At 36.1% G+C, this 22373-nt stretch overlaps 2 protein-coding genes across 4 annotated transcripts; both read right to left on the bottom strand.

Moving 5' to 3' along the window:
• Positions 1–19: 19 nt before the first annotated feature.
• Positions 20–3556, bottom strand: LOC103926636 (general transcription factor IIF subunit 2). Its single transcript, XM_048565726.1, has 6 exons — positions 2968–3556; positions 2255–2363; positions 1785–1912; positions 1621–1698; positions 1368–1514; positions 20–684 (listed from the first exon to the last, which is right to left on the bottom strand). The coding sequence occupies exons 1-6, from the start codon at positions 3220–3222 to the stop codon at positions 565–567; spliced, it is 837 nt and encodes a 278-aa protein (XP_048421683.1). The 5' UTR covers positions 3223–3556; the 3' UTR covers positions 20–564.
• A 139-nt stretch (positions 3557–3695) lies between these two features.
• LOC103926637 (alpha-taxilin) lies at positions 3696–9307 on the bottom strand. Of its 3 annotated transcripts, none has more exons than XM_018642386.2 (12): positions 9182–9307; positions 8183–8639; positions 7972–8060; positions 7681–7789; positions 7158–7225; positions 6339–6416; positions 5836–5900; positions 5412–5478; positions 5118–5300; positions 4433–4489; positions 4206–4301; positions 3696–4069 (listed from the first exon to the last, which is right to left on the bottom strand). In XM_018642386.2, the coding sequence occupies exons 2-12, from the start codon at positions 8631–8633 to the stop codon at positions 3935–3937; spliced, it is 1398 nt and encodes a 465-aa protein (XP_018497902.2). In that variant the 5' UTR covers positions 8634–8639; positions 9182–9307; the 3' UTR covers positions 3696–3934. The 3 variants fall into 3 exon arrangements, with proteins under 3 accessions (XP_018497902.2, XP_018497901.2, XP_009333724.2); XM_018642385.2 differs by having other exon boundaries at positions 9177–9300; XM_009335449.3 differs by having other exon boundaries at positions 7972–8057; positions 9177–9300.
• Between the last annotated feature and the right edge of the window lie 13066 nt (positions 9308–22373).

The raw sequence follows: 22373 nt of genomic DNA, 5'->3' as shown, positions 1-22373 counted from the left end.
AGAATATTCCAAAGACAAATAAAATAAAATAATTATTTCTTATTTTGAAAGTTCAAATACAATCCCCAAATATATTAACCATTTTATGCTGAATTTTAGTCAGTCTCATACAAAAGCCATCTGAGACTCTGAACGCCAGTGCATTTTCAATACTTAAAAAAAGGAGTACTCCATATATGTAGAATGACGGGTATACTGTCATTGTGGTGTTCTATATCGATAAAATAAAGATTTGTGTAAATTTTTTATTCACATGTCCTTGTTTCATCGGGACAGAACATCATGTGGCGATGTACCCATGACAAAGATATGGATGTAAACAATTTCGAATGATGATTTGAGTTCTTGAAGCCTTCCAACATATTGGCATAATATGCAGATTGGTTCTCCACAAAATGCTGCAAAATCTGCTGCCATGAAATCCTAAACCTACAAACTGTGCAAACGAAACTGGTGAAGCCCGTAGCATTAGTTGTTCATAAATAAAACTAGTAATGATCAGTTAAGAGAGGTATCTGCCCGGAAAAGGTGCGTGTTAGCGAAAGTAAATCAATATCATACAACCTAATCCGGAGTTGGCTCCTCGACTGATTTCCTGTATTCCGGTTTCAGCTCATACGTCCCTTGATTAGCTCCCTTGTTGTTGTAGATACAAAGATCCTTGAGTATGTCCTTCAAAAATTGCTGCAGAATGGACAAGTTCAGAGTCAAATCACGATTCATAAGAACGGTTGATTTTCCTAAAGCGCGAAGAGAATGATGATAAAACAAGAGGCTCACAGGCAATCAAGACCAACACCTCATTGGCCTCACAAGTTGAAAACCTCATTGGCATCACAAGTTGAAAAGAATGGAGTTGTGGTTTGGTTTGTTTTACCTTTCAGCATTTAAGCCACTCCAGTATATTTCCGGCGATATAAATACTCTAGATCTCCTGGTATAAGATATCTAACCGAGAGGTAGGGTTTATAAGAAATAATCTACGACACAGTTTCTTATCTAGCTGCCTTTAAATTACGCTTTCTGCATCGAAATGCATTGAAGATTTAGCTTCACGTTTACGCTCATCTTCTTGTTTTAACCTTGGAACACATTTACTTCAAGAACTTTCGTACTCCATGGTAAAAACTATAAAAGTAGCATTCAGATTGCCTACATTTTGTGCTACTTAGCAGAGCAGATGTCTTCAAATTCATCTGTTAAGGAAAGTTTTCAGAAAACTTTCCTTAACAATGCCATGGATGTGTGTATACAGTATATGCAGGTGACGAAAAGATCTTACATAAATTTGGAAACGGTAAGATTTTGATAGTAAATCAGATACTATAAATCAACCGGAAAGAAAATAATCAGAAAACATAACATACTTCTGGTTGGTTAGTCTCTTGGATCAGTTGCCTTAACGTCCGATTTGGTTTCTGTTCAAAGAGATTAAACATGATATCTTCCATTTCTCCGCGGTCCTTCCTTGTTCTTTTCATGTCTGACCCCTTCGTTGGCATTTTCTTTTTCTCCTATATGAAAGAAAATGCGGTGCGGAATAATGTGAGTGCCCTAAGGGAAGCAATGAATAATTTTACTAAAGAAAATAGTGCACCAAACGAGGGTAGCTATACGCACGCTGGGTCCAGGAGACACGAAACCAATCATCATCCCTGGCCTGGGCCTCATATGAGCCCCATTGTCGTTGTTCATCACCTGAAATTTGAAAAACGGACAAATTAGTGATTACATTACTGGCATAGACTATTAGATTACCCAAATAGAGTATGAGAGCGGGGTACCTGAATCTTTCTTCGCTTCATATATTTTTTGGTCCTTTCGCGGCAAAGTTTCCCATAGTTCTCAAGGTTCTCACTATGGGGCTTCATATCAAATTTCTGCAATATCTTCCCCTCCACGGATAACGTCCCTATGATGATAAAGAATTTCAACATACAGTTAAGATCGCCAAACTGATAGCTACAGTTAACAAGTGCTCGTGGCTGTGGTGAAGTAAACATAAATCTCCACTTGTTTTTAACATATTGTTTCTGATTTTGAGTACTAATCCCTCAAAGCCAGGCAAGCAACACATTTCTTCCTTTATTTACGTTGCAACAACCATTTACCAAGCGGAAAACTTTAGCAATGGATATCTCAGAAGAACAATGTCAAAGCAAAGTGAGTATCCAACTAGAACGGAAGCATCATAACATCAAGCCGATTGCAGTTCAGTATCGAAAAATCCAGGGCGGAAAGAGAGAATGCTTACCTTGCGATGACTCAGAAAACACGGACATTGGAAGGGCGTCTTCAAACATATCCAAAGCGTAACACTTGGGTACGTTTTCAGATTTCGTGGCCGCCAGTTCCATGGTGAACTGAGTGTCATTTAAACAACTTGTGTAAACAAGGAAGGGCAACAAAACAAGGATGCATATGCATCGACGAGTGACATTATAAACATGAAGACTTTAACCCAAAGCTTTGCAAAATTAAGCCGAAATGCTTTTTATGTTCTAGTTTAAACTAATCTAAATTGCAGGGAGGGGATTCGAAATAGATGAGTGACATTGTCAAACTAAAACCCAAAACTAAGCAAAAATTAAGCAGAACAATTTTCGATATTCTACTTTAAAATAATCTAAATTATGAGAAGGGAATTTAAATTGGCGTGCATAGGGAAGAATATCTGCTCTAGCCAACGCGCGTCAAGAAAAATCTGAAAAACCCTGAAAAGGAGGGAAACTAGAAAGCGACAATCAAAAACAGAGAAATCAGGATCAAAGGCAAAAGCAAAAGATTAAGAAACAAACAAAGATCACGGCCCGAAACGACGATGCATGGAAGAACATAAAAACCCAAAACGCAAAAACGATGACAATTCAATGTGAGTGAATGAAGAACATCTGCGTGTGTCTATATATATATATATGTATGTATGTATACGTATGTATAAAGAAGAAGAAGAAAAAAGAAACGTACCTCGTTGACCTCGGCGATAGGGTCAAAAGAGAGAACCAACTTGGCAACAGCGGGAGAAGACTGCTGTTGATCAGAAGCGGAGGCGGAGGAGACATCAGGTTTCAGACAGCGAGAGACGAGCGGGGGAGATTTCATGAGGAACACCGGAATATTTTCTCTGTTGGTCTCCAAATAACGCCGATTCACGACATTGTTATTGCCTTGTTGCCGCTTTTGCTCCTCCATCTTTTGGCACTTGGTTGGCGCCACGGCCATACGGTTTGTTCATTGTTTATTTGCTCAAACAGTTTCACCAACGGTTTTTCCTGATCTTTCTGCGACAAACACGCAATGGACTATGATTATATTTGTATACAAAGATTTTGTGTTGGGTGTTAGGGCTATGTCAAACAATCGCCAACAATAATACTGTATTGTCGGGCTAAACCACATAATGAATCAATGTTAATTTGCCGTCAATTTAAAACCACTTAAAATTAAGAAGAAAAAAAAAAAAGCTATTAGACCATACCATAACACTAGTGGCTAAACGGCAAAAGTTACAAACATCGTACAGTCTTACTGTTTCACTTACATTATATTACGTGTATTTATTTATTCTCTATTAATAAGCAGGAATGTGAACCAGGCCGTACACCTATATTACAACACGTAGAATAGTAACACTATACGATTGTGTTCTCGGTTCAACCATACTAGCGGAAAGAGTTGCAACTGGAAAGTATAAATACGAAAACAAAGGAAAAGCACGAATCTTCTAAAATAAACGGGGGAGTGAAGGAACAAAAACAACTCCCGATTTCGCAATTTCTAGTGACGCAAATAATACAGGTATTGCTAAAACAAAAGAGTACGAATTACACTCATCGCAATATCACGTCTCTTTTTCCCGTTTCTTGGAAAACAAACATTTGTAACGGTGGTCATCAAAATCAGTTTTAGGTTGCACAGTTGAGTAGAGCAGTGTTCAAGATGGAACCGATTCGGAGATGTTGCTCCCAGTGGAGTTCTGTTTCCTTTCTGCTTGAAGTGACCGGCACAGCGATTCAAGCTTTTCTTTCTGGTTCTTTGTTTTCTCCAACTGTTTCTTCAACCGTTCACGCTGCTCAGACCAACAGAAAATCAGTGTTATACCTCATCTCCACTGTTTCTTAATATGGCATCAGAAAGGTTTAATCCTTACTGTTGATTGATGACTAATGCAAAAGAAAGTAAAACAAGGTGCAAGCAAACTATACCTCGTCTACGAGTTCTATAAGAGTGACATCTGTTTTCTCACATTTGCTCTTCAAGAATAAGTTTTCCTTCTTGAGTTCCTTGATGGACTTTGCCATCTATGGTTTTGTACATGTAACAAACAGAAAGGTAGCTTAGTTTAAGGTGAAAATATAAAGCGAGTTACGCTGCACTGGAGAAAGCAGTGAAAGTGTGTCTAAATGAAATGTAATTTGAAGGAATATGTCACCTTTTCAATCTCCTGTTTAAATGTCTCGAAAACTTCATTGCTTTTCAACAATGCATCCTGCACGATAAATATAGATCAAATAAGACCAGGTAGATTTGTATGCTGATAACACAATCATTCAGCATGAAGCACTCGTAAGATCTAATTTGAGCACACAAGAGCGGGTTGCCTTTCTTGAAAAGTGTCTAATGAACACATATATTGGAAGGAAAACCCAAAGTCAAGGCACATTTAATGATGTAAACAGAGCAAGGAGATGGGTGGTGAGATCAATTCTGACAAGCAACTTGAACGTTGCCACGTTATTTGCCTAAATCTCACCTGTTAACAACTAGGACTTATAATTCCAAGTAACTTAAAGATACTAGGAGGAATTAGGTTTCAGTCCCTAGCCACCAAAGTTCATTGATTCAAACCTTAATGATTTAGCATAACATAGAAAGTGTGCAACAACCATACATCTAAAGTGTATACATGTGAGACTCAATCTACTACCATGCCCCGTAACTGACACCATACAGCCTAGAATCTACAGGGCAAATGAACCAACATAGTTTTGAACTGTGAAAATTCTGCAGAGAAATTTTCACAGCCTAAGGCTCTAACTGAGCAATTACTCATCCAGTTGTGGTGACGAAGTTCCAAATAATGGTTAAAACACCGCATAACGCAGAAGAATGCTGACCTGAAATTGTTGGAACTTCTCTCCATCAGCCGTCAACTGTAAGCGCAAATTCTTTTCAGTTGCTAGTAACTGTGACACCTGTTCTGCATATAATTTCATCTGGGACTGTTCCTGGAGTGATTTCTCTTCATGCTGCTTAGTCTTCAAATCAGCAATTTGAAGCTCCAGCGATTTCTGCTTTAACTGTTCATCCAAAACAAAACCACTACAGAAAAGTTAAGTCCCTACCTAACAAATTAAACAACCATTATAAGTAAACTAACGTCATTTGCACAAGTTACAGCTAAATTTTACCTTCTGTTCATATTGCTGTTCAGAAAGAGCGTGCTGATAGTTGAGCTGCTGTAGCTTAGTTCTTAACCTGAAAATGAATGAATGTTAACTAATTTTAACACAATAAAGATAAATTATAGAGCCCTATATGATTAGCGCAAGCACAAGGACAGCCAAAAAGGAAATAAAACTATGGTATGAATCAACCAAGTGAACGAAAAGAGAGATACCAAGCCGTCAAACTTTTGTAATGAATAATACATGACATTACCCTATATCAGGAAAAGATTTAAATTTTAATATATGACACTTAGGATGACATCGATCAAGTTTGGTCTCATTGAGACACACACATGCACAGGATCTCCAAGGTAAGTAAATCATAATGCTTCGATATTTTCTGCAAGATATAGCAAGCTTATTTTTCACAACATCAAGGTCTTACATTTCATTCTCCTTTAGCTGAGAGATACATTCTTCCTTTTGCTCATCCAGCTTATTGCTCACATCCTATAACCATAAGAATCTAATGTCAGAAAACATGCAACTGAACCAATATTTTTTTCCTTTAAAATAGAAAGGAACTAGTTCTGAATTCTGATGTTCGGGACAAATACAAAAGCTTGTTACTTAACTGAAGCCTTATTGCTTACATGTTCTCTCTTGGGCCTCTACTAGATAATCATGATACAACAAAGTACTAAAACAAGAAATATTGTCTGGTTTTACTTTTCAACACACTCAGAATGGTAAGTTGCTTAATATATGAATTTTGAGGGTTTGTACCTTTAAAATATCTCCTGGTTTGTAGTGTATAGAACTGTCAGTACATGAAATGTTTTGTAGTGCATAATACAGGAAATGTTTGGATTAATAAGTCAACGGTAATAACAATTCAATTCCCTAAAGAAAAGGTAGCCTATAGAAGATAAGAAGATGGAATCAAACCTTTATTGCATCTTGGAACTTGACTGATAAATCTAATCTCAAGTTCTGCCCCTCTGTTGACACCCGTTTGCACTCATCCTGTTAAAATTATGAGGAAACCATCAGTGTTTCTAGGTCGGTGACGACATATTGATCAACTTCACAACTTACCATAACAAATTGTAAGATGTAGTCAATAAAATTAAAATGGTATTGACACAAATTAATGTCAAGAGTAATAGATCACAAGCCAGTAGTCTGAACTTGACATTTCAAAATGTTGAAACGATGTGGTAGACAGCAAAGGTGACTATAATAGGGGATCTAAATCCGATGGACTGAAAAATTACACTTAACTCCACAAAAGTTTAGCCTTCTTTTCTACACCAGATACTTTTCAGTCACTAACAATACGCAAGAGTGCAGAGTCATCCAGTGCACCCTTCCCATAATAAACTATAACTCAACCTCAAAGCAATGGGACAACGAAGGGAAAAAAAAAGGATAAACTTTAAGCTGCCTCTTTGCACATTTGCCTAATTTACTAAAAATAAAAAAATCAACGAGAAAAGAAGTCATCGCGGGAAACTTGTCAGGCCTACAATGTAGTTAAGTGGGCTTAGTCATGGTATGAATAACTGGGTACTGTATGGGAGCTATACCTCTACTTTGATTCATCCTATGGCTTATAATAGAAAGTAGGAATTAAGTTTTCATGGTCAATCAGAACCTTTACAAATTAAACTTTAAAAAAATTTATGATACGCAACATCTCAGACAAATATGAAGTTTGCAAACAAGCATTTGAAGGATATTGCAGTCAGTCAAGGGATAGCATACCATTAGTACTTTGTTCTGGCGTTGCAACTCCCTGCACAAGGACTCAAGCTTATCTCGAACAGAAATGGCTAGAAAGAAAAGGAGGACGCAAAAAATTAGATATTAAGATTCTCTACGATGTTGCTCATAATATGATTGATATTATAAATATGTCACTCCACTAAGACTTCACAAAAGCTGTCTTTCCATCCGAAAAATACTGTTAAATTTGTTTTGGTAAGGTTATCAACATAATAAATAACTTTTACTATCTACCTACTGATAATTGGGAATTTTGATTCATATCATTCTTCTATTTCATGAAAATCTGTGACTCGAGATCGTACATAATGTGTAAGAAATCCATTTCTAGTCAACTATTACACGACCACATAAAAGCATTATACTTAAACCCCTACAAAACTCACTGTTACTAGAAACAAAGATATGATTCCTTCTGCAATAACCCCATATTGTACACACTACACATCAGCATATGTTCAAAAGTTCAGTCGTAAACATTAGCACAGCTATCTCAACATACCCGAATCTCTTTCGGCAAGAGCTTGTTGATACTTCAAAGTGAACTCTATGAACTCCTTTTCTGATTTAAAGGTACGCTTTACACTCTTACGTTTGGTTTCAGTGGATTCCTGAGGAAAAATTAGTCCAAGTTAGTAACTGTATAGATGATTCACATATATAACATTTTGAATGAAGATGGCATCATAAACATCTGTCTCAGGCAAGAAAATGACACACATGATTTTTGGCATAGGTCAAGAACACAAATTGATACAGTCTAAAAAGAGATCTAGTGATATGTAATACTTACTGTTTTTCTGTTTTTCAAAGTTTCAACACTCTCCAATGAAGACGTTTCCTTCAAATTGGTCGCTGGCGCATCTGAGCCCCCTTCAGCTGCTGAAAGGCAATAACAGATGAAGGTGGCAAACAAACTCAAACAAAAAGGACCGCATATAAATATAGTACACATATTCTGAATTAATTGCTTTATGAGATAATCACAAGGTCAAAATACTTACGTCTCTCTGAACTTTGACATCTTGTTTCAACTTGTTTCTTTACCTCACCGCCTTTGGATACCCCACCCAAAGCCTCAGAAACAGAAACAGCTGAATCGGGCATGACTAATGAACCTTCTTCTCTCTGCTCCGTAGAGGCATTTTTGGGAACTTGAACTGAATCTACTGAAACATCAGAACTATCTGTTTCAGACAACGGAACAGGAAATGTTCTCAGTTTCTGAGTCTTCTCTGCCCTACCCTGGCTTGCTTGAAACTCATCTGCAGCCAAGTCACCTACAGGTTCCTTTGAACTATCCCTTTCTGTGGAATTATCACTCTCGTTGTTACCCAACGGCTTCTCTTGCTCGAAGGTTGGAGTTGCTGGAGCCAGTGGCTCTGGAGAGCTCTCAACAAACCCATCAGGCAATGAATCAACTTCAGGAAGCTGGTTTGCTTCTGGGTTCTCCATTCTCACCTACAATGCTCATCATGTATTAACTCTTAGAACGTCCAAAATCTATACCGCCCCAACTACAAATTGCGACAATAAAAACCCATATCTCCATTTGCAGCTAGAGCTAGGTTTACTGATGTATTAGCTTAGCCACGGCTACATGTAAAACTTAGCGCAGCCAGAAAAACAGCAACACTAGAATCCATTGCCATTGGGTTGCTAAGAAAATTTCAAGAGAACCCAAATAAAACTAAAAGCTTCAATCTTTAAGGTGCTGAAGATATCCTAAGATGAAATTGAACAAGTAGCTAAGTACAAACACACCTAGATTATGACTAAATCTTAACATTGGGTTAAATTTCCGAACTTTTATTATCTGCGAAACCACCAAAACTGAAGCCAATTCATTCTCATACTTTTTATCAAGAGAATAAAAAGAATACGAAAATTCCAAACACCCTGGTACCCATCAATCAGCACCATTAAGAAATCTGAACCATCACAAACGAGATTTTAGAGAGAGAAGAAATGAAACAATGAGAAGGAAGGAGAAATTACCTTACCTGGTAGATTATGTGGGAGAGAGAGAGAGAGAGAGAGAGAGAAAGGAAGTGATCGAACTGCGTTGTGTTCCGCCAAACGGATTGTTTGTGGTGTTGTCACTCCCCTTCCCTTCACTTTTCGACAGGGTGGACATGGTTTGGCCTGGGTAATTCTGAGTGATATTTATCTCTACTTCCGAAAGTTTTTAAATTCGATTTTCATTAAAGACGAATTTGAATCACATTATTATTAAACTATTGTGAGGTTAAGTCTAATTCCTCTACTTAGGGTAGATAATATCGATGTTAAAAATAAAAAATTGAAAATAAATTTTTTACAATGTGGTTTTAAAGCTTTAATCAAAATGAAATCAATCTATTCGGTTGCAGTTTGGTTCGATCGGTTTACAAACTAAATGTTTTATACTATTAATACAACTCAATTAATAAAAAATAGTGATTACCACACTAAAATTCACCTTAAAATAAACTTCAACATCAAAATGCTTGATGACATTACTTTTGTACAACCCAACAGAAAAAGTTAAGTTTACCATACTAAAACTAAAGTTTAAACAAAATCGTTGTGACATTAGTAGTACAAAAATATTTGTTCATGCAGTTCAACAAAAAAGTTTGGTGCTTCAACTTTCTGGTCACTACTTTGCATCACTTAACTCTTCCTCTTTCCGTTCATTTTGGACACTTACTCTTCGAAAGTTGAGGAGGCCTTTGAGCTTGTGAATGGTTTGAGAAGGCGATACTTGGGAATTCTTTGGACCTTGTGAAAGTGAAACAAATGTATGAGAAACCATTGAACCTTGTGAACTATAAGTTTGAAATTGCTTTAGAGCTTCTTGTTTTGGTTGTGGATTAAGAGTACGAGATGCGATAGTTGAATTCAAATTGGTCGATTCTACACAACACAAATCCATAACAATATGTATTAGATTAACTGTTATAAACTTTAAAAAGACTACAAAAGTAACAAAATAAATTGAAAAAATAAAACGAAAAAAGCCTAAAATATAATTTACTTAATATTGGTATCAAATTAAATATTTATTTAATTTTTATGTTGCGGTTCGGTTTCGATGCGGTTTTAGATGTTAAAAATCAAAACCAAACCATTTTTCCATATTGTGGGTCGGTTTCAAACGGAAACTGTTTCAAAACCGCAAAAACCAAACAACATCTTTGGTCCGTATTTCAGTTTCAATTTTTGTTTCCAAGTGCCCACCCTTACTTTTCGGCACCTATTTTCTTTTTCTTCTTTTAGTTTTTATGAAAACATTTTTCCTTTGTGATCAAATTAATTTTTTTAGCTAATTTTTGATAAATTATTATTAAGGAGAGGGGAAGGGTTTGAAATTGTTACAATAATTAAGGAAAGTGGAAAGTTTCAAACTTGAGACACATAAGTGGAAGCTCAATACCCTAACGTCTTAGTATTGTTTTTTCTTTTTTCCAATAACCTCTTAGTATTATGGGTTAGTGGTGTTTTTTTTCATTTGTAAATGAGAGGTTATAGTTTATTTCCTATCTTAGTGTAAATATGTCATTATATAAAAAATTAAAAAATGATTAAACCTATTTACTTATCAAAATATTTATTTTGGTTCATTGCCCTTATTACAAATCTACTTTTAAAATTAATTTTATTTGGTTAACAAGATAAATAAATATTTATTTATTGGGTCCATCCCCTGTTTCATTTGTTTAATTTCAGCAATTAAACCTCCAACTAAAATCGGATAACCTCTAATTAATTCATAAAATTTTACTTAAAAATAGAAAGATAAAGGGATCTTGTATATCAGTTCCAAGAAAACTTGTAGCTAAAATACCATATTTTTTCTTTAGGTACTAATAAACCAATTTTTTTTTTTGGTAAATACTACTATAATTCAAAACAATCACATGATTATTAACACGTTTTCGACCACCCAACTTTTTTAGGTGACTAGACGATTAAATTTTTTGTCGACTGTCCGACCAAATTTTCTGCTTTTAAGTTCATTGTCCAAAAATAATTTTTTTTAAAATGTTAAATAATGAATTTTCTCGTCAATTCCCTAATTTTATTGTGTATACATGTAAAAAAAAAAAAAAACAATAACCTCACACAACAAACATAATTAAAGATGCACCTATTTCTATTTTTTACTATCACTGTTGAATAATGACTTGAAACTTGTCGGGATCCGAAAAAACGGTATCAATGATGAGGACCGACGATAATTTCTGGCATTGGGCGCGAGTGGCCTATGTGTCATGTACAGTGGAGGCAAAAATGTAAATAGCCATATGCTTATAAATGTCTTGGGCCACAAATTGTGACTTAATTGGTACTTAATCTAAATTGTCTCAAAGATAAATGTACTGAAACTAAAACTAGAATGTTTCTCAATTCCATTTATGCGAACTGTATACAACTTTGAGGTTGGTTTCATTAGGATATACTGAAACTACAAGGTCGTCCATTAAAAAGCACATAGGGTTGGTGGCAGCCCTCATATCTCCCCTGCTTTCTTCTACTTTTCATTCTGTTTTTTCCTTCCCTTCTATTTATCTATGCTTCTCTCTGAGACGTTTCTCAGCTATCTGAGCTTATGTCCAAGTTTTGTATCCTCTTTTCACCCAACACCGCTCACCGCCAACTAGACCTGGCAATTTCTGACACGACCCGATAATCCGACACGACACGACACGAAATTAACAGGTGTTTGGGTCGACACGATAACGAATCGGGTCTTATCGGGTAACCCGATAAGCACCTGTTAAGATAACGGGTTGGGTCGGGTATACACGTGGGTAAACACGATACACGATAAGCAGAATATTATTTTTATAATTTTATAACCCTAAAAAAATACTGTAATAATTATATACATTAATTTTACAATTTTATACCCCTAAAAATTATAATAAATATATATATATTAAATTAACTATAAAATTTATAATAATTATAATAATTATATATACTATAATAATTATACCCCCAAAATATTAAGTCTATCTATACTAATTATATATATATGTATATATATATTAAATTTTATAAAAACTATAATAATTATTAATTAATAATTTAATATGCATGATCATGCAATTGCATTGCATATTTGCATGATTTTGCATCCATTGAAATTTGATGCGTCAGGAGTCAGGACTCAGGACTCAGATGTGATTTGTTTCCATTCTCAAATTTCAATAATCAATTTCTTGCCATTGCCATTTGCCAACTTGCCGCCCTTTTTGAAAAAAAAAATGGAGGGAAAATGAAAATGTTAAGAAAAGTTGAAAATAAAACAAAAAAGTGAGGGAATTCAATTAGGGAAAGATGTTGGAGGGAAAAGTGAAAATGATAAGAAAAAGTTGAAAAGGAAACAAAAAAGAGAGGGAAAAATGAAAATTAATAGAAGTGGTGAATCCAAGTATAAATAAACTCTAAGTGTTAGTCAATCTATCGTTTTACGAATTCTCCAAAACTAATTTCAACGATCCAAACCGTCAAAATTGTTTGTATATGCTTGGAGATCACATCAGCAAAAAATCACAAAAAAAAAAAATTCAGAGATCAAGTAAACGGGACAAAGCTTTTCAACGGTTATAAACGAAAAATCATGATTTAACGGTTATTTTAACTCCGATTTTGATGATTTTTTATAACTACACTCCTTGACCCTATATGAATACAATGAATGAATTCGATATTCAATTTAAAATATTTACACAAGTGGATACCACAAAATCTTATGTTATACTTAATAAAAGTATAAATAAACTCTAAGTGTTAGTCAATCTATCGTTTTACGAATTCTCCAAAACTAATTTCAACGATCCAAACCGTCAAAATTGTTTGTATATGCTTGGAGATCACATCAGCAAAAAATCACAAAAAAAAAATATTCAGAGATCAAGTAACGGGACAAAGCTTTTCAACGGTTATAAACGAAAATTCACGATTTAACGGTTATTTTAACTCCGATTTTGATGATTTTTTATAACTACACTCCTTGACCCTATATGAATACAATGAATGAATTCGATCTTCAATTTAAAATATTTACACAAGTGGATACCACAAAATCTTATGTTATACTTAATAAAAGTATAAATAAACTCTAAGTGTTAGTCAATCTATCGTTTTACGAATTCTCCAAAACTAATTTCAACGATCCAAACCGTCAAAATTGTTTGTATATGCTTGGAGATCACATCAGCAAAAAATCACAAAAAAAAAACATTCAGAGATCAAGTAACGGGACAAAGCTTTTCAACGGTTATAAACGAAAAATCACGATTTAACGGTTATTTTAACTCCGATTTTGATGATTTTTTATAACTACACTCCTTGACCCTATATGAATACAATGAATGAATTCGATCTTCAATTTAAAATATTTACACTAGTGGATGTGGATATGTTATAATTTATATACTTAATAAAAGTATGAATCAACTATAATATTAATAATTATATACATTAATTTAATAATTTTATATCCCTAAAAAGTAAAAATTATAAAAATTGCATAAGAGAATTTTAAGTTTTTGTCACATGCCTCCTCCTCATAATGGTGTTGCATTATCTGAGAAAATTAATGCATTGGTGACTGAGTGGGGGATTGAGAAGAAGTTATTTTCTATTACTTTGGATAATGCTTCTTCAAATATTTCTTTTGTTAGCATTTTGAAGAATCAATTGAATCTTAGAAGTCTTCTCGTGATGAATGGTGACTTCTTTCATATGCGTTGTTGTGCTCATGTCTTGAATTTGATAGTTCAAGATGGACTTAAAGAAATTGATTATTCGGTGATAAAAATTCGTGAATGCATCAAGTATATAAAGGGCTCTGAGGCTAGGAAACTAAAGTTTTGTGAATGTGTTAGACAAGTAGGGATATTGGATAGTAGGAGAGGGTTGAGACAAGATGTCCCTACTAGATGGAACTCAACCTATATTATGCTAGATAGTGCAATTTTCTATCGATATGCTTTGATTCATTTAGGGTTGAGTGATTCCAATTTTACTAGTTGTCCATCTTCTGAAGAGTGGGATAAAATAATGAAGATTTCCAAGTTTTTGGGGTACTTTTACGAGGTTACTTGCTTATTCTCTGGGACAAAGTACCCCATGATGCGAGAATTATACGCGCATAAATTAAACCCTCGTTTGACAATTGTAGTAGAATGGATAAGTGAGGGATCGTTCTAGACCGGGGATTAGGAGGGCTTGCTAAAACCTTCTAAATTGACTTAAAAACATAAAAACTAAATTAAAACAGATTTAAGACACTTGGGAACAAGGAAAAATAAAAAAGGGGGTTTTAGTTTTGACGAAGTTGAAATAAACAAACAAAATGCAAAAATGGACAGATTGTAAACAAGTGTTGTGAAACAAGATGGTTGGTGAATTAGCTAGAGGTTCTTTCTCCACACATGATATTTATGCATATGAATCAATTTCCAGTTATTCCTTCATTGAATTATGAACGACAATGCCCCAAATTAACCGTGACATCACTAGTTAACCCTCAGATTTTCCTTATATTATTGGATTGGATGGCATCATTCGACAACCCAAAACATTCTCAAAAGTTCCCTACATGTCATCATAATAGAGATACAATCGAAGATCATTAAGAATAATGAAAACCATAAGCATTGACAAAGCATTTGCAACTATGACATCATGTTACTCATGCTAAGAATTAAACTTAACGCGATCGTGACAAGCGACCTTCACTACTTTCAAGTATAAGTTAGTAACGATTATGTGAAACCTTCTTAAACTTTAGCCACATATTCATGCATGCTAATTAAGTGTCGACCCTCAATCAACAAACACAAATAAGTTAATCATCAAATAGTTAAGCCAATTGCATTCACGAATCAAGAGTTCATAACCGGAATTCATCAATTCATATTACATAAATAATCATGGTATTGAAATCACCCCTAGCCAAAAAGGGTTTAGTTCCTCATAACTTTGAAATCAAAGAAACACCTAAACATTCCAACAACTCAACTTGAATTGTATGAACGTTTAGGCACTCTTCTCTTCCAATCCTTATACGTACAAAACAAAGAGAATTGAATTTAAACTTTGAAATCAAAGAAACACCCAAACATTCCAACAACTCAACTTGAATTGTATGAACGTTTAGGCCCTCTTATCTTCCTCGTTGTTGTAGCACAAGGTCTAAGGTGAGGTTTGGGGGATTATGGAAATGGATGAGGAGTGGAAGTGTTTGTGGTGTGTTGTGTATGAAAATGAGATGTCCATGAATGAATGAATGCAAGGGTATTTATAGGAGTAGTGGAGGGAACATATGGCTATGTCATTTGTAGGTGAAGTAGGTGGATGTTGTAGGTGAAGTGGATGTTGTAGGTGAAGTAGGTGGATGATATGTTAAGTGATAAGTGATAAGTGATATGATATGTGGTTATGATATGATAAGTGGTTAAGTGGTGATGATAAGTGATAAGTGATAAGTGATTAAGTGATATGATATGTGGTGATGATAAGTGATAAGTGCATGTGGGTTAACTAATGAAGGAAATGCATGTGCAATGACAATGTGTTAGAATGGATGTGTGTTATGCATGGCATGATTGGGATTAGGAAAGGTTTAAATGTCCTAAAACTAAAGAGAACAAGGTTCCAACACTTTGGCTCCAATTAGGTCTTCAATTTCGTCCAACACTTTGGCTTCAAGCATAAGCTATCCGTCCTTAGCCCAAAAGTGCTCCAAAAGTCTCCAAAATGCATCTTTTTGCTCCTTTAGCCCTTTGGACCTACAAACACACGAAAATAGCTTAAAGTACTAAAATAACTAAAGAAACATAACGTAAATGTACGAGAACAAGCCATTTAAGTCGCATAAATATGCTCCTATCAAATACCCCCACACTTAGCTTTTGCTAGTCCTCGAGCAAAACAGAAAAACAAAACAAAAAGAACAAAACACAACCTACACCTTCCAACAATCGTATCAGGGACTTCCAATGCACATGACAAGTTAAAAATCATTATTCTCACAGATTTGAGCCATCTTTACACTTAAGTACATTCTTAATCATAGTCACCACATACTAGTTCACAATTAAGCAATTAAAACACATTTCAAATGTAGTAACATGCCTTTAGAGAATTCCCTCAATTTCTTACTAGATGTACTCTCGTTTTTCACACAGATTTTCTGACTACACACCCTACACTAGGTATATGTGAGAAGATTGATGTAAATATGAATTCTAACACTCACATATGTTATATCAAAGAAAGCATTTTCTGGAATGTATATGAATATGATCTCATGAAAGGAATGCTACTAATTAGATGCGAGAACCAGGGACACCATATGCTTACATCAATTCCAAACTCCACATTATTGAAAACATAATGATCAAGAATGAAGCATAAGGGTTGTAACGGGTTAAGGGTGATTGGCTAACAATGAAAGGTAAGGATAACAAACGTTCTTTAGGCAATAACAAGCAAAGTAATGAAATTTGACACTTAGAATCACTCGTGATTGCAGAAACTCACTTAGACACACAAGGGGAAAATTCACACAACTCTTAGGGCCATATTCAACGTTTTGGACCCTTTCTTCAACTACCACAAACATGTGAGCTTATTTTCACTTATTTCATACTCTTTTTCTTTCTTTTCACAACTTTTTCTTTTCTTTTTCTTTTTCCACGAAATATTTTTTTTCTTTTTATTCTCACTCATGCCTTATTTCTTTTTTTTTTTTTTTTTTTTTTTTTTTTTTTTTTTTGGCATATCAACACACACACACAAATTCCCCCACACTTGTTGTTTTGCAAAATTGAAAGGATTCCCTCTAAATCATGCTTACTATGCTTCAAGAACAAGGGTATGGGTGGTCCTAATCTAGGCTAGGTAGGGATGATATGGATAAACAAATAACAAAGGCTAACAATGGCTCAATGGGGATTATGACCTACAATATATAGTGCATGGGTTGGCTATTTGGTTGATGGCTTCACTACACACTTCATCTTGATATATATTATGCAATCATGCTTTGAATGGAATGGATGCAAGTTCTAGCATTTGGAACTAAGTGATGAAACGCCTTCTAATTAGCAACCAAGCAAGAATAATGAGATCATGCAACGACTTTAGAAAACAAGAAATCACAGAAAATAACTCTCCAAAGAAGGTAATGGCTCGAGTCTCACAGGGTTGTAGCGTTTGTTTGAGTTCCTTCCTTCAAGCATGTTACAAAAACGAATTTTTCTTTTATGATTGCATGTGAAGTCATATATTATAACCATAACCAAGCATATACCAAGAGTAAATCAAACTTTTCTCTATGTTAATAACTCTTTTTAACAGTCATGCAATTTACAAACCAAATCCTTATCATTGTGTTGGAAGGTACCCTAAGACACAAACACACAAAAACGCTTTTTAGGCTTTTCAAAACATATTTTTCAAATTTTTATGTGATTTTCGGAGTTATAAAAACAAAACATACTAAAACAACTTAAAACAACTTAAAAACACCTTAAAACAGCAAAGAACAACATTTGAAGTAATGGGTGATAAAATCCCACGAATTTGCATTAACAACATTAGTTACCCCCCCACACTTAAATCAAACATTGTCCTCAATGTTCTAAGCATAGATTCACACAAAACATAAGTAAACACACAAAAAGAACTTAAACATACTAAACATGGCAGAATGTAATTAACAAAAAGAAGAGTTTAGAGACGCAAATCTGGTTATGGAGTGTAAATTCCATCTTCTCCTTGGTAATTGCATTGAGGCTTTGATCTTTGTGATTCCACAGGCTTACTCTTGAACTGCGCTGCTCCCATCGTTGATTTTCCTTTGTGCTACTCTTGAACTGGGCAGCAGGCTTCTTTTGGTCTCCCCCGAAGGTCTGAGCTTACTCCTTTGGTCTGTTTCTTTGTTCAATCTTTCCAATTCGTATTGAAAAGGGTTGGAGGATAACTCAGCCTACGTTTGTCTCCACATGCTTCAATGTATCATTTTCACTTGCCTTGCTTGCTCCCCTTGCAGAAGTGGTCCCTTCTCCGGAAGTGTGTCAACCGTTGAAGATGACTACTCGAGAGCAACTCTAGGTAAGCAATCAGGAATGGATTCCAGGCAGTCGGTTCCAGAACAGAAGACTGACTCCAAGTGCCTCTGATTGCTTTTGTTTACTTTGCCATGCGAGTAATAACAAGGACAAAGAAAAGGACAGGGAAAGAGCATGATATGAGATACTTTTGCTTTAGACCTTGATGATATGAGATACCTTTGCTTTTGAAGAAACGGCGAATGAAGCAGCACATGTATTTGTTGTGGTTGTCTCCACATGCTTCGATCGACCGTTTCCTTCTGCCTCATTTGTACTCCAGGTTTCTGGTATCTTCTTTGGGGGAGAAAAAATTGAGTATTTCAAGAGGCTTCGCTGGGAGTGCGCCCTCAGAGGTGAGGAAAAGTTGGGCATTTTCTTCAGGTTTGCCTTGCCATAAGAGACGAAGGTCGACATATATAGAGATAGTGGCGCCTCTTCGATTTCTGAACGACGCCCCTTCGATTTCTGAGCAGGCGGCCCTTCGATTTCTGAACGACGCCCCTTCGCTTTCTGAACGACACGTAGTCGTGCGGATGCGGCTCCTTTAAAAAAAAACTGCACGCGTTTTCTGAAAAGCAGAGAAAGCGTCGCCGAAATTTACGCTTGTCGGCAAAAGTGTAGCTGCGATGATGACCTCCACGTGAACTTTTGACAAAGTTGAACGCGTTTCTGAAAAGCCGAGAACGCGTCGCCTAACTTACGCCGGAAATTCCGGCTTTTTGAATTGATGGACGCGTCGCCTTGGCTTCTTATAGATGCATTGATCACCGCAACAAACACACTCTGAAGATTTCCCATTCTTTGAAAATCGACTCCGGCCCTTTTAGAATTCTCTCCATCCACCCCATCTCTTTGAACACTTTTGAAAAATGGCAAACCCATCGAACCTTAGCTTAGATTTGAGTCTCAGCAGTGATACGGCCGCGCCGCGTCAAGGTAACGTATGGCGCCCTTCTTTCTTATCTTCTAACGGTCCTCTTTCAGGTGAAGACTCTGTGATGCAGGACGCCACAACAGCTACAATAGTAGCTAGGAACCTCCTCACTCCAAAAGATAGTAGGCTGCTGTCAGGACGGTCCGATGAGTTGGCCGTTCAAGAATCCCTCGCACTTAGTGTTCAGTGTGCGAGCTCTGTGTCCAACATGGGCCAACGCCTGCTTGCTCGGTCCCGCCAAGTGGAATCGTTGATGGCAGAGGTGGAAAGTCTTAAGCAGGAAATCAAACAGCTTAAGTACGAGAATAGAAGTTTGCATGTGCTTGCAAATAACTATTCGGCGGGCATGAAGAGAAAGCTTGATGAGCTGCAAGAATCTGAGGGTCGAATTCACAGTGACCGTCAAAGGCTTGCGGCTTGTCTCCAGAGGCACCTTTTTCCTGGGTCATCCAGCGCTTGGCCAAGTATTGAGGCCTGGAATGCTCTAGCTCCGATGGCTTCCGCTCCGATGCCTCCCGCTTCTGCGCCTTCCGCTTCTATTCCTTCTGCTTCGACGCCTCGTAGCGGGGCTTCACGTAAACATCCTCTGTGAAGGCTCCATCTTTCTCCATGTTTAGTATCTTTTTTTTTTTTTTTTTTTTTTTTTTTTTTTTTTTTTACATAAATAAAATCAAACGGCATGGAATTTATTTTTGAATGGGCGGTGATACTTGAAATGATCTGGTAATAGTTTAAATTCCAGATTGGGTGCCTGAATCATTAACCACATGTTAGTATAAAAGAAAATTGAAATTCGGGGAGGCGGCTTACCTGTGTGCTCCAAAATGAACTCCAAAATAAACACCCCTTCGAAAGTTATGACTTGTCCCGTGTCATAAAATCCAACTTCCTTGGGAATTGTGGTTTCAAATATGTCCTCTTTGATGCCTTCTACATCTTCTCCAGCCACTACCTTCTCTTGAATCATTCTTCTTGGTGTACAAAGTCCTTTGAAGAATTCAACACCATCTAAAACTTGTTGTGTTGCACCAAGAATTGGAATAGCATTTTGCACCTTTGGGAAGGCTTCCACGATGTCCTTTTTACTCTCTTCTTGGTTGGGAATCAAAAACCTGCTAGGAAAAGGGACATTGGGTGGAATAACATCAGAATAACATGGAATTGGGACGTCCTTACTGGTGGTGGGTGGTTTAGAGGGCTTAGGGGGCTGCGGCAAGGGTTGTTCTACCCTTGCCGTGTGCATGTCTTCTTCCTCCTCCTCAATTAGCAGCTCTTCCACTTCTAGGCTATGTTTGGACATTTTTAGGTCAGCTCCAACCTCCATAGAACTTCCCAAAGTGATAGCATTATGGATTTCAAAATCTTCCTTCGAGTTTTCAATAGTTGAGTTGGAAAGTTCACTTTGCTCTTGAATTTGTTTCATGAACTCCATAATCTGCCCAAATTGCTCGTCCAATTTACCCAACTTCTTGTCTTGATTTTGTTCGTCCTGCATCAAAGAGGTTAGTAATTGAAAATTTTTATCATTATCTATGGACATACTTGAACTTGATTGGAATTGTTGTGGGGGAGGTTGTGGTGGATGCATAGGTGTTGTATTGAACTCCTCATATGGTTGCCAATATGCTTCTTGTTGAGCCTCCTTGGCTTGATTTTGTGACCCCTGCGCCAAAGAATTTATTTCATTAAGAATTTGAATATAATCTATTGGCGAACTTGAATTTAATTGAGCATATTGCATATGAAGTTGTGGTGGCTGCATAGGTCTTGAATAGAACTCCTCATATGGTTGCCAATATGCTTCACGTTGAACTTGTTGATCTTCCCACCATATAGAGTTTGAATGATCCCTCCAATCTCTTTGTGGACATTGATTGGCTTGAAATCCTTGCCTATATGAAGCACCAAATGTAGGGACACTCTGCATTGTGGTCCTTTCGGCATACGGCGACAATTTAGAAGTAAGATTTGCCAATTGAGCTTGAATGCTAGCAAAATCCATATCTTACTTCTCTAGTACCTAAAATCAAAGAAAGAGAACTAAATCAAATATCAAAAGTAACAACAAACAAAGAAAACAACACTAAGTTAGAAACTAAAACGAAAACAACTAAAAAAAAAAAAAAAAAAAAAAGAACCAAGGGATTAGCAAAGTTGCTAATCCCCGGCAACGGCGCCAAAATTTGATGCGAGAATTATACGCGCATAAATTAAACCCTCGTTTGACAATTGTAGTAGAATGGATAAGTGAGGGATCGTTCTAGACCGGGGATTAGGAGGGCTTGCTAAAACCTTCTAAATTGACTTAAAAACATAAAAACTAAATTAAAACAGATTTAAGACACTTGGGAACAAGGAAAAATAAAAAAGGGGGTTTTAGTTTTGACGAAGTTGAAATAAACAAACAAAATGCAAAAATGGACAGATTGTAAACAAGTGTTGTGAAACAAGATGGTTGGTGAATTAGCTAGAGGTTCTTTCTCCACACATGATATTTATGCATATGAATCAATTTCCAGTTATTCCTTCATTGAATTATGAACGACAATGCCCCAAATTAACCGTGACATCACTAGTTAACCCTCAGATTTTCCTTATATTATTGGATTGGATGGCATCATTCGACAACCCAAAACATTCTCAAAAGTTCCCTACATGTCATCATAATAGAGATACAATCGAAGATCATTAAGAATAATGAAAACCATAAGCATTGACAAAGCATTTGCAACTATGACATCATGTTACTCATGCTAAGAATTAAACTTAACGCGATCGTGACAAGCGACCTTCACTACTTTCAAGTATAAGTTAGTAACGATTATGTGAAACCTTCTTAAACTTTAGCCACATATTCATGCATGCTAATTAAGTGTCGACCCTCAATCAACAAACACAAATAAGTTAATCATCAAATAGTTAAGCCAATTGCATTCACGAATCAAGAGTTCATAACCGGAATTCATCAATTCATATTACATAAATAATCATGGTATTGAAATCACCCCTAGCCAAAAAGGGTTTAGTTCCTCATAACTTTGAAATCAAAGAAACACCTAAACATTCCAACAACTCAACTTGAATTGTATGAACGTTTAGGCACTCTTCTCTTCCAATCCTTATACGTACAAAACAAAGAGAATT

The sequence above is a fragment of a genome, unplaced genomic scaffold, assembly GCF_019419815.1.
Source record: "Pyrus x bretschneideri cultivar Hongxiangsu unplaced genomic scaffold, Pyrus_bretschneideri_v1 Contig4, whole genome shotgun sequence".
NCBI classification, from domain to species: domain Eukaryota; kingdom Viridiplantae; phylum Streptophyta; class Magnoliopsida; order Rosales; family Rosaceae; genus Pyrus; species Pyrus x bretschneideri.
Note: the sequence above shows the minus strand (reverse complement) of the source record. Positions and strands in the feature narration are given on the sequence as shown.